Source organism: Mya arenaria, chromosome 12 (assembly GCF_026914265.1).
Source record: "Mya arenaria isolate MELC-2E11 chromosome 12, ASM2691426v1".
NCBI lineage: Eukaryota > Metazoa > Mollusca > Bivalvia > Myida > Myidae > Mya > Mya arenaria.
Window position 1 is genome coordinate 3311537 of NC_069133.1, and position 12827 is coordinate 3324363.

The 12827-nt window shown below is 39.2% G+C and overlaps 1 protein-coding gene across 1 annotated transcript in view; it reads left to right on the plus strand.

Moving 5' to 3' along the window:
* The window catches only part of LOC128211665 (protocadherin Fat 4-like), a 46628-nt gene that overhangs the window by 24390 nt on the left and 9411 nt on the right, over positions 1-12827 (plus strand). Inside the window, exons 18-28 of the mRNA XM_052916668.1 lie at positions 122-243; positions 768-848; positions 2113-2280; positions 2541-2611; positions 3179-3342; positions 3954-4081; positions 4569-4646; positions 10995-11156; positions 11365-11481; positions 11701-11814; positions 12170-12339. Of these exons, the coding sequence (XP_052772628.1) occupies positions 122-243; positions 768-848; positions 2113-2280; positions 2541-2611; positions 3179-3342; positions 3954-4081; positions 4569-4646; positions 10995-11156; positions 11365-11481; positions 11701-11814; positions 12170-12339 (1375 nt within the window). The remainder of the gene's footprint in view (positions 1-121; positions 244-767; positions 849-2112; positions 2281-2540; positions 2612-3178; positions 3343-3953; positions 4082-4568; positions 4647-10994; positions 11157-11364; positions 11482-11700; positions 11815-12169; positions 12340-12827) is intronic.

Genomic DNA, 12827 nt, shown 5'->3' on the forward strand with positions numbered 1-12827 from the left:
ATACCGTTTTAAAAATTCAATGTCGGTTGAATACTTCGTTTAGATGATACTTGGCCGTGAATTGTATGATGTATTGATAATGCCTTTCTGAATTAGCATTTAGACGAGTTGTTTTATACAGTGTGTCTGACGGCACATATGTGTCTGATGTCGTTGTGACGGTTGCCGTGGAGAACACGAACGACCACGCCCCGGAGTTCAACCAGTCCGCCTACACCGCCGTCGTGCGCGAAACTCTTACAGGTTGTTAATATAATACAACTATGTTTAATCCTTAATAGCATTTTACACTGTCGGCGTATTGTATACAGTAAGGATACTAGCACGTAACAGTTGAATACTATTCCAATTGCCGATCCTATTTGCTAATACAAATGTGTGTGCTTTTGTTCATACAACTGCCGACTTTCCTCACCCAGGTACTGCTTTCTAACTCAAAGCTGTAAAGGAACATATACTTGAAGCATGTTCAAATTATCGACTTCTCAACAATTTCAAGTTCAAAATGGTGCATTTAGAGCAGATCGTTTTACTTTTCTTTCTCCGATTTTGACATAAAAAGAAAACTTGGACTATTTTAGGGAGGGGGCTAACCCCCTGAACCCGCGAGTGTATCAGAATGAGTTTTGACCTTACGTTATTATTAGGGCACAATGGCTTTGTAATCTATGTGATTTATACAAGCGAGTACCCAATAGAAGGAATCATAGCCCAAGCCGATCATCACTATCAATGTTTTCATTTTCTATTTTGTATCACCCTTCAAGGTGTCCATGTAGTGACCCAGACTCCAGCTGAAGACGCAGACTCCATCTCGCCTTTCAACGTCATCACGTACTCAATTACAGGTAATGCATTCAGCTATGCTCAGTATGTAATATACCTTATCTTGATCTTCAAATTACGACAGAGCTTATATCTTACTGTCCATATTATTCATCTGCAGACTATACCTGTGTGATCAAATGTAATCACTATAAAAATAAGGGAGTTTACTCTGCCAATTTGATTTCTTGTTCATAACTGCCCTTGTTTTCATTTTGTTGTTTACTTTCTGACATTGTAAAAGTTATTGTCGCGATAAGCGGTCGTTGTTTGGACGACTCTACCTTCATGGACAAGCGGTCGTTGTTTGGACGACTCTACCTTCATGGACAAGCGGTCGTTGTTTGGACGACTCTACCTTCATGGACAAGCGGTCGTTGTTTGGACGACTCTACCTTCATGGACAAGCGGTCGTTGTTTGGACGACTCTACCTTCATGGACAAGCGTCGTTGTTTGGACGACTCTACCTTCACGGACAAGCGGTCGTTGTTTGGACGACTCTACCTACACGAACAAGCGGTCGTTGTTTGGACGACTCTACCTACACGGACAAGCGGTCGTTGTTTGGACGACTCTACCTTCATGGACAAGCGGTCGTTGTTTGGACGACTCTACCTTCATGGACAAGCGGTCGTTGTTTGGACGACTCTACCTACATGGACAAGCGGTCGTTGTTTGGACGACTCTACCTACATGGACAAGCGGTCGTTGTTTGGACGACTCTACCTACATGGACAAGCGGTCGTTGTTTGGACGACTCTACCTACATGGACAACGTCTTGATGGTTGAAACATGATTTAATGCTTCAATCCGATTAACGTCTGGCACAAAACATTAAAATATATTATTAAGTCTTTAGAAATAAGATTGAACGCGTAATCACTTAATCGCTTCGCTCGCATCTTTTATGATTTTAAAAAAAAAATAAAAAAATATACGTAATTAAAAACTGGACTAAAACATGTCGCAAGAGATAATAAAATTAACTTCACATTAAAATAAAAGTTGAAAGTATGTCCATTTACAAAAAAAAAAAGAATTATGAGTGTGGAGAAATAAAAAAAGATAATAAACCAAGTCCTACCATGATAAAGGGATAAAGAAACTCAAAGGCGGGTTTATTTTGTATTAGTATATCCTACTAAACGAGCAACTCATGGGATAACAGTACTTCTGACCTATAGGTTGTCACCCTTATTAGTAGTTTATTTCCACGTTTCATGATATCTTGGCCGGACTTTACTTGTTTAACATGCGGTATATGTTTGCAACCGCTTTCTTACAGGCTCCGACCTGTTCACCATTGATCCCAACACCGGTGTCGTGTCTACCACGTCCACTGCTATCTTCGACCACGCGGTGACGCCACAGTACGTCCTCACCGTGACAGCTACGGACGGAGGGACGCCAGCCAAATCGACGGTGGCTATGCTGACCGTGGGTTTGGCTACAGGTCAGTTATGCGATTTGTTGGTGTGATGACTGGACATTTGTTCATAACTCTGACATAATTCGACAGCTCAATAATTTTTTTAAATCACAATGTAATCTCTTATTGAATGGCATTATTAACTTCAATGACTACGTGGCTCTCGGAAATACGAAATCGATGTTTAATCGTTTTCAAAACAAAGTTGATGTGTTTTCAAAGTGTATGTTTATTTGTTTTTAAATCTGACAGACACATATGGTTATTAACTTCTTATGTTTTAGCTCCCATGTTTGTTAACCTCACGACGTATCAGACGATTGATGTGTATGAAAATATAAATGCTCTCACCTCGGTAAGGATATTTGACTCCTCACGCATACTGATAATATTGAATAGCAGTGAAATAAAACAGTAAAATTCAATTTAAATCAAAACGATTTGATTCATCGTATTTCTTGCCAATATTTACACGGTGAATTACTGTTGCGATACTGATGTCAAGTGCTAATGTTTGGATACACACCAGATGTCCTGACCACTGGACACAGTGTCACACATACTGGAAACAGAAACATGGACTTGAGCCTGAGGTTTGGGCTAGCTGTCTAAACGATAAAGCTAAATAAAACAAATAAAAACGCCAGTATTGCTTCTTGAAACATCCTCATCGCATCAGAAATGCAAACTATAGGGATAAGACCAGTGCAATGTGTCCCATCAAACCATTTATTTTTGTAAACGCATTCTTACAACTTTTAATCATTACTTAGACGAGAAATGTAATGACCCTGATGAAATCGAACGAGATGCACAAATGTATAAACAGATAATACAGACCACACACGCATTTTCAATAGCTCTATTAGATAATGATGGGAGCACAGCCTTGTATCGACCTGGTTGTTGCTCTGTTTGGCAGGTGTACGATGTGCTTGTCGAGGACAAGGACTCATCCGAAGTGACCATCTCCATCGTCAGCCAGACCCCATCCTCCATGTTCGAGCTAGACGATTACATTCTTGTCCTCAAAGATGGTGTCACCCTGGACGCCGAGGCCGGGCTGAACTACACGCTTTCATTCAGGTAATGGTCCAAACGCTCATAAATGTTTGTTTTGTCCTCATTCAATCCTCGATTATGCTAATTGAGATTACTTACACAGTGTGCGTATAAAACGTGATAAATTACGTCATATATGCAACGTCGGAAGGCAACATTTTGCTTAAAATGGAGATATAAAACAAAAATAACCTTTCTTTTTGTTCACCATTTAAAATGAAACGGAGGACAGTCTATGCCGCTTAAGGAGGCCCGCCTTCGTTTTATTACCGGAGTTTGTTTAAAGTCTACATTCAAACCAAAATATTGCCTTCCGACGTAGCATTTATAACGCAAATTATCACATGGTATAAACATACTGTTACACGTTAACACACCTATCTACCGATATCAGATACATTTAATTACCTTTTTGTCCTAAACATCAATATATTCATTTTTCAACATCATTTCATATGTAGAGACAGTGGCGGTTTGTTCACGACACAGCGTCGATCAGCAACCAATTGTTTTTACACGAACGACAACTCCTAGATTAATTGCATTTTGAAACAGAAAACGATTAATATCTAATGGCATCTAAGGATATATTTTATATCAACATAAGCTATTTAAAGAAGCTATTTGAATTACAGCGCTACTGACGGTCTGTTCACCACGCAGAGCGCTAACCTGCTGGTACACGTGATGGACAGGAACGACAACCCGCCTGTGCTCTCCCCTGAGACGTACACCAGCACCGTACCAGAAAACCTCTCTATAGGTAGGAGTGAAGTTCGCGCCTGCAATTGCAAGTACAAGATAAGCACATTATAACATGTACAAGAGCTTTACTCAAATGATAGTTCATCGAAGATAAAGAGGTTACGTTTTTTATTCAGTGTAAGATCACATGTTTTACCGAGTGAGCATCAAAACAAGTTTTAGTAAGGTGAATATTAACTTTTGGTGTTCACCAGGTGAACAATATATTGCGATCATACACTGAAACCTTTCCTTAATTATTCGCCTAACAAGAATATAAACTGACAGTTAATTGTATTTTTTTCGCGTCAAATTGTATGCGAACGCAACGTCATTTCGAAAATGACATCCCATTCCCGTGCGCGCTGACGTTTGATTTAGTGTTAAAAGGGGCTACATTTCAAACTGAAAATTATCAAAAGGCTTTTCAATGTTTGAAACAGTGGAACTAAAATTGTATTTCACTTATCAACCTATATAGCGTATAATTTATTTCGTTTCTGCAGGGTCGGAGGTGCTGACAGTAACAGCCACTGATGCTGATGTCTCGGTATCCTACAGCAGACTGCTGTATGTGATCACGGGTAAATATGTTTATTAGTATAACCTTGCCGGTATGGTACATATAGACACAAACTGGGTTGAGTTCTTTTATTCGTTGCAAGTTGTACAAACTAAACATTCAATATGTGTAATATTATAGGAAGTCTTTATGTGAAGAATAACGTCCTGAAATAAACAATATAATAATTATAGTATATGATTACAAATGTTAGAGAATCAAATAATGCATATATACAAAATAAAACATCATTATAGGAAAAATAATAAATTCCTTGATTCCTGTGGTTTCATTAACAATTTTATATCATTAATATGGTTTCCGGTTTGTGATGTTGTGAAATTCTTGGCGTACCGAAATAATAGTGTTTTTGCGTGTTTCCTTGTCAATTTGGACTACATTTTTATATAAATGGATTGAACTGGGTACGTACATGGAGGACATTTGTTCGTGTATAAATCGCAAAATAAAATTACACATATATATGATAAAACAGTGAATCTCTTTGTCTGGAAATCATAACAAAGGCATTTTAGTGAGCGATATTCAAGTTTGAGAAAAGTGCGTTTTACCTAGAGGTCACGCTGGATTTATCCCACATGCCCTGGGGATATAATTATGCAATCAACTAAATAACTGGACAGTTATTGCTAACCGTTAAGAACCATTAACATAACGGTTCCTTGAACGCCGCAGGATACCGTCATGGATCAAACTGACCCTAAAGAAATTTTAAACCGAAGCTTACTGCGGATCAAGAGCGAAAAAGCACAAAATGAGTCGATTTTTGAGGACGACGATGAATATCTAAAAGATCAATATTTTGAGTACACTCAGCCTCCACTACCACAACAATTCTTTCAAGAGTTAGACTCTCAACTCGACGGTCTAACGCGCGACGAATACATCCGCGAGATTATTCGACTGTGCTGTAACGACCACAGCAGGCTCGACGAATACAGACATCGTCTGGCAGAGCGTGCGCGCGCATTACCGGATTGCCCGCGAACGCGCCTTGTGAACAGACGAAACTCTTCCCACGCAAGTCGGGAGAAAAAATGTGCGAATGACTGTTATATCATCAGTGCGTTCATCAGCGGAGAGCAAACAAGGGAGATCATTGATGTTTTTGCGAACGTATCATACTTTGTCGGCAATATTGACAGAGACGTTACGGAAAGTGACATATATAACCACTTCAAACAGAAAAAGGTGCACTTGTCTTACCTCCGTTTGTTTCACGGAAAGAGAGGCTCCTCCGCTAAGGTGAACGTTCCATAGGAGCTCGAACACATTACTGAAGATGCAACGTTCTGGCCCGAGGGAATCGTGTACCGGAAGTGGGTTTCCAAGGAGGAATGGGATAGCACTCGTCGGACGTCGCGTGGAAGGCGATTCAGAGACACTCGTTACGAACGCGAACCCAACAACTTTGCCGCTGAACGTCGTCAGTGGCGCAGCGCTGGGAGAGCGCGTCGTGACTATAGTGACTACAACGAATACGATGATGAGTACGAAGGAGGACAACGTTACCAGGACAACTACTGGAGCGATAGACGGTCTAACCATTCGTGCACCGATGACTGGGATCCAACAATGGACTAAAGAAAATACATATTCAATGTTGATTTACTAGATACGTTTTTCTGTCATATTATGCTAATATTTTTAATTATGCGTACGTTGCTCAATTTGCTCTGTTGGAATTGCCGCGGAATAATGTCCTCCGCATATCCCTTGTCAGAATACCCAGACAAATATAAGGTCGATATTGCATTGATAACGGAACATATATTGCTACCAAGATCTGTAGCATTCTTTAACACTATAAACAGTAATTATCATTCATTTGTTACTGCAGACTTAAGTACCGACAATTATGGCCCGTTAAGATGCGGTAGAGCAGGAACTGCTATAATGTATACAAAATCTCTAAGCTGTTGTATAAGTCAACTTTGTAATGTAACAAATGACCGCATATTAGGCATAGAAGTGAAATGTACCGATGCTGTTCCACTGTATATATTTTGTGTTTATATGCCTGCATGCCATGACACTGATTTTTACAAATCCATTCTGAGCGACTTAGAGTCACTTATTGCCTATTATAGACAGGTGGGGACCATTATACTAGGCGGGGATTTCAATGGCCAGTATTTATATGGTGACAAATCTGGCAACGTGAAGTCAAAATTGCTAACAGACTTAATCAAAAGTAAAAATCTACAATCCATCCAATACCATTTTAATAAACATAATGAATATACGTTTATACCAAATAGAACGGTGTTGGATCAAGTAATAACCGACGAAGGATTTGTTGAACAGATACGATCTTTTAAAATTATTGACTCCACGAATGTGCTAACCTCTGACCATCTACCCATTATCATGTGTTGTGACATCAAACCCAGTTTCACCCCAGTTAGTCCCCCACGGACCACCATAGCCTGGAACAAATGCACGGCAGAACATTGTTCACAATACCAAGCTGTGTTGTGTGAAAATCTTAAATGTATTGTAGAAACAAACAGTGAGCAGTGCGACCCTGATTTTTTGAACTCGATAATCGTGCAATCGTTGTATACTGCTGAGAAGTGTCTCCCAGTTAGCAAGTTTAACAAACGTGCAAAGCCTTACTGGTGCGAAACCGTGAAGAACGCTCATACACACGCTAGACATTTACGGCGATTGTGGATTGAAGACGGCCAGCCGCGCGGACATGGAAACCCGTTATACAATCTGTATAAAAAGGCAAAAGCAAACTTCAGGCGCATCCAAAGACAAAAGCAAGATGAATATGAGAATAACTCGTTGGATGAGTTAAACAGAACCGCTGAAATGGGCTACAGACAATTTTGGAAGTTACTTAGAAAACGTAATGGGAAACAATCCGAAAGATGCAATGAAATAATATTTGACAAACTCTCATATAAAGACAACGAAGTAGCCAACGGTTTTCGGCATTACTTTCAGACTGTGTTCAGCAGACCCCACGAAACATTGCAAAATGACAAATCAATAATAGACGATGTTAACGAGTATTCTGATTGCGAACTCTTCAATAATCATATACTTACGAAGCAAGTTACATTGACTGAAGTTCAAGAAATTACCAAAACGCTTAAAGCACAGAAATCTCTTGGGGTTGACAATATCCTCAACGAGCACGTACTCAAGGGAGGACAAATCATCCAGGAAGCGCTAGTACGGTTATTTAACGCAATACTATTCCATGAAAATGTACCGGGAACTTGGAAAACAAGCATTTTAATACCACTCTTCAAGGGAAAGGGAAAAGAAAAAAACAGATCCAAGCAGCTATCGGCCGATTTCATTAATTCCGTGTTTTTGTAAATTGTTTGAAAAGATGCTTCTTTCAAGGATAAATACCAACACCAATGTGCATAGTCAAAAATTTCCATCAGCTCAGCAGCAAGGTTTCCAAAAAGATCTCAGTTGCATAACTACCTCGTTTAACCTTCAAGAGACGATCTACCATCAAATTGAAAGTGGAAGCAATGCCTACGTTGCCTGCTTGGATCACTGGTACACTGGAAAATTTCTGAGACTCTTAATAAGCTCGTACAAGGACCTGAAATGTGTAATAAGATTGCAAGGACTTAAATCAGAGCCGTTTGACGTTCTGCGTTCTGTTAGGCAAGGAGGGGTCCTGTCAACATTTTTGTATTTGGTTTACGTCAACCAACTTCTCGTCGACCTTGAACGAAGCAATTATGGAAGTATGGTTATGTCAGTCAAGGGAGGTAATCCATCGTTTGCGGATGATATCTCACTAGTATCAGTCACTCCCCTTAATCTACAACGCCTAGTAGACATTGTATACACATATTGCCAGAGCTGGAAAATTGAAGTCAATGTCAAGAAATCAAACACGGTTGTCTTTACAAAACGACGAACTGCACCACCAATTGGAATACTTTATGGAAACATGTACATTGAACAATCAAGCTACGTAATTCAACTTGGTATAAGGCAGGACTATAATTTAAAATATACAACTCGCATTGAAGAAAGATTACAGAAGGCGCATTTTATTTCATGGCTGCGCAGGGAGTTAGTCCCCATGGAATCAACCCACTGATCTCTATAGATCTATATAAGAAAATTGTCAAACCAATAGCATTATATGGTTGTGAGCTTTGGTGTAACATGTCTACGACAAATGCTAACTTAGTCAATATATTTCAACACTTTATTGTAAAAAAGATACTGGGGTTTACGATATTGACTAGATCTGATATGTGTGAAGCGATAGTTGGCTTGCATAAGCTTAGTTGCGACATTGAAATTAAAAAGCTTCTGTTTTTGCACAAACTCCGAAGCTTAAATGTCCACTGCATTAGCAGAAATCTGTTTATTCGTAGGTATCTATTATATTTATCACAAGTTGGAACTCACATGTATGGCTTTGTACCTGATATATGTTTTATCCTATGCAAATATGGTTTACAGTCAACTGTTAACGATGTGATTGTTAATCCATCAAAGCTGCCATGCAAATCAAATTGGAAGAGCCACGTTAAGACCTTAGTTTACCAGTTTGAAGAGAGCAAGTGGAACTCGCGTGTGCTTTGTGATGACAGTTTTCAATATTTTAGGGTTCTTCACCCAAACGTCCGTCCATGTATTGTATACAAAGTGTGTTTTCACAGCGGATACAGATGTATAATGAACACTATTGCAAGGCATTGGTGCCGCAGCGTCAAACTCCAGCATAATATTTGCGATCAATGTTCTTTTCCAATGACAGATGTGCTAGTGCATAGTGTACATGTATGCGTTGCGACATCGACATTACGCACGTCATTTATAAGTGACATTCATGTTTTTGGGACGCAATTCCTAGCAGACTTATTGCATCTAGATGGAACTTTCTTTTTACTAAGACTCCTCGGTGCTCCTATCTTACCACTGTTGAATGAAGAGGAAAACCTTGTTTTCCTCAAATGATCATTTAAGTTCATCTTCGACTGTGTTAAAGTTCCTCTTTAGGGAAGGTAATGCGTAGGGCACGCAAGACATGTTGCTGACGTTTATAGAAATATATACATGTATACATATGTAAATGCATGTACCTGACCGACACGCAAAAGCTGTACACATATTGTGTTAACTACATGTATGCTGCATTGTACATCACCATGTTTTTTTATATTTTTTTTATTTAAACATTATGTAACCCTTCCATTTATAATATGTTTATTGTAATAATTTGTACATAACTTGTATATCTTCAGTAATGGAGGAAATAAAGAAGATAGATCGATAGGGGCGATCAACAGGGATGTGTTCTTAAATGTTCCATGCTTGTTTTTAACCGTATTTATATTATGTGTCGCATCTCCATTTCTTATGTTACCATATGGTGTTTTGCCGTTTTGACTTGATATACTTATAGTGCGGTGTAATCCGGAATTCTACTTCCGTTTCCCGTTTAACTTAAAAGTGTTTAGGTTACACACCACCAATGTTTTTCCCTATATATTTCAATGTAAACTTGTAATTTTAAAACAACATTTAAAGGCATTTCGAGCGAATGCAGGCTATGATAACCATACATATTCTTAAAGTACAAGCTTTAAATTACCTTTTAAGCCAATAAAAAAGGGGGGTCAAGTTATTCCTAAGAAAAATCACTCCACTTGAAAATCAAACTCTAAAAATTGCACCATCCGCCATGACAGTTCTTCCAAAATGACCTTTCAACTATTGGGCAGCGGTTTATGCTTTAATCTCTACTCTAAATGATAAATCAAGCAAGAATAGATACTTAAGGTATAAAACTTTCAGGAATAATGATATTTTTTATTTACAGTGTATTGAGCATGTGAAAACATGTCTGTCAATCATAAGAACTTTTTTTATTGAGAATTCTCCACACAACAGAAATACATATGACGTAATGGTGACGTCATTCCAATAAGTTCGTCTGTCGGCTCAACTAGTCCTAAATACCCTTGATTACCACGTAGGACCCCTTCGAATCACACCAAAACACCCTTATTTTCTCTATGAACACAGAACCCTTTTTTCATGAGTAGAATGTAGAAACTGTTTACGGGTCCGTTCGTTTTGGTATATTATTACTTAAAGCTGCACTCTCACAGATTGAACGCTTTGACATATTTTTGTCATGGAACAAGCCAATTTATGCGAAAATGCATGGATATCAGTGACATAAGGCGGTCAAAACGGTAAATCTGTGAGAGTGCAGCTTTAAGGACTATGTGAACGTAAAATGGATTTCTTTTTTCATTAACTCGCATCATACATAGTATGCCATAAAGATATACCAGTAAAGGTTAGAAGTACCACATCGATTACTGACACGTTATTTTTTGTTCAGCTGGGAATGAACTGGACACGTTCGACATTAACGGTACGTCGGGTACGTTGACGTTAATCAAAATCCCGAACGCGTTGACGTACCGCCTGACGGTGACGGTGGGGGACGGCGGAATACCGCCAATAGAGGCAAACGCTACCCTCGATATCACCGTGAATTCGGGTAAAGAAAGTAGATTTAATGTTTATAGAACTAATTTTGTTGTGTATGTTTTAACTGGATATTTTTTGCTTGGAAACTCCACGAAAAAAATATTGCTAATATTATGCGACTTTTACGTTTTCAAATTAAATTATATGTCATTTCAATTTAGAGAACCAAAGGTAAGAAATGCATTCGTCGCATGAAAACATCCTGACTTTATCTCCAGAGACCGTGGATGAGTGTTTGCAGTTAGCGTGTGAAAACGAGGCCACGTGTTTCCCGCTCCTCAACTCGTTTTACTGTGAATGCACGGAACAGTGGATGGGGAAGTACTGTAACGTCAGTAAGTCGCCTGTTTAATGCATTTAAGTTAAATATAGTTTTTGTGCAGTTAAACTGTTAATCTGTATAGGTCAAGTATGAAGTTTACTGATTTCGAAATACGTTCAAAGAAAGGTTTATAAGTGTGCTTCACATTGGCCTTGATGATGTTTCCGCCACTGGTATTCCGCAAAATGTTTGAATATTTCCTTAAAATATTGTTTTCCTTTATTTTACACAGGCCGTCTAAAGTGCGATCCCAATCCCTGCCTACACGCGGGCACCTGCACGGAGACCGTGGACGCCTTCTCGTGCAGCTGTGGGGCCGGGTGGACTGGGGACACGTGTGCTGATGGCAAGCGCGTTCGCTTAATTGCTTTTAATCTGATACGACATATGAAATATGTATAACACACAGCAGTGCCAGAGCGCGTGGCTAGCAGCGGTTAACTATCCCACTATTTCATATGCAGAATATTTAAATATGCTGACTAGAAAATGAGAAAAATAGTTATGGAAGAGTGGGAGAGTTTAAATTAGTTACAGGCCTGGCCACGTGCATGTCATCCGAAATTGCATGTACCTGATATTTATCACCAGTTTGTCACTTGCCCATGCGGAGCTATGATCAATTTTCCTGATAAAAATGTTACATTAGCAACTATTGTCTTTAGTCGCAATTGTAACACTGTAGCTTTACTAACTTTCAGCCTGTACGGGCAATACGTGGGGCCCCAACTGTGCAGACCCGTGCACATGCGTGTCGGAGCACGTGCTGGACGCGTTCCAGGAGCAACAGTGTCACGCGCGCACGGGACAATGCCTGTGTAAAGCACAGTGGCAAGGAGCAACGTGCAACGAAGACTACAACGAGTGTAGTGTTAGTAGTTTTCAAGCCTAGAAATGGTGGATACTATGTTAGTCATACACATCGTTTCTTTACACAAGCATTTAGATTCTACTTCATTCGTTATAGTTCTTTCGCGTATTATTGCTGAAGTGGATTTGCGCATGCGCACAAGGCTACTGAGTGATAAGGCCTCAGAAAACACAGTGTGCAATACGGATTTCTTTACGGGTTTCCATAATATATGTTTAAAATATGCAGCAATTAAGACGGAAATTATAAATGTTTTCAAATGACATATGATAGCACTATATATGTATAGTTTTTGTTTCAAATTTATGAAAGATGTGCACGAGTAATGAAGCGGAGTATTACTGCGCAACCCGCGCCAGAATGAGTGCAAATTTTGTGAATACATGATAAGTCAGTTCAAACAGATACACCTGCTTTTAGAAACACAAAAAAAACGCCTTTTGTCGAAGCAATGAACATGTAATACCATGAGTTTCTTTGGTCATTAC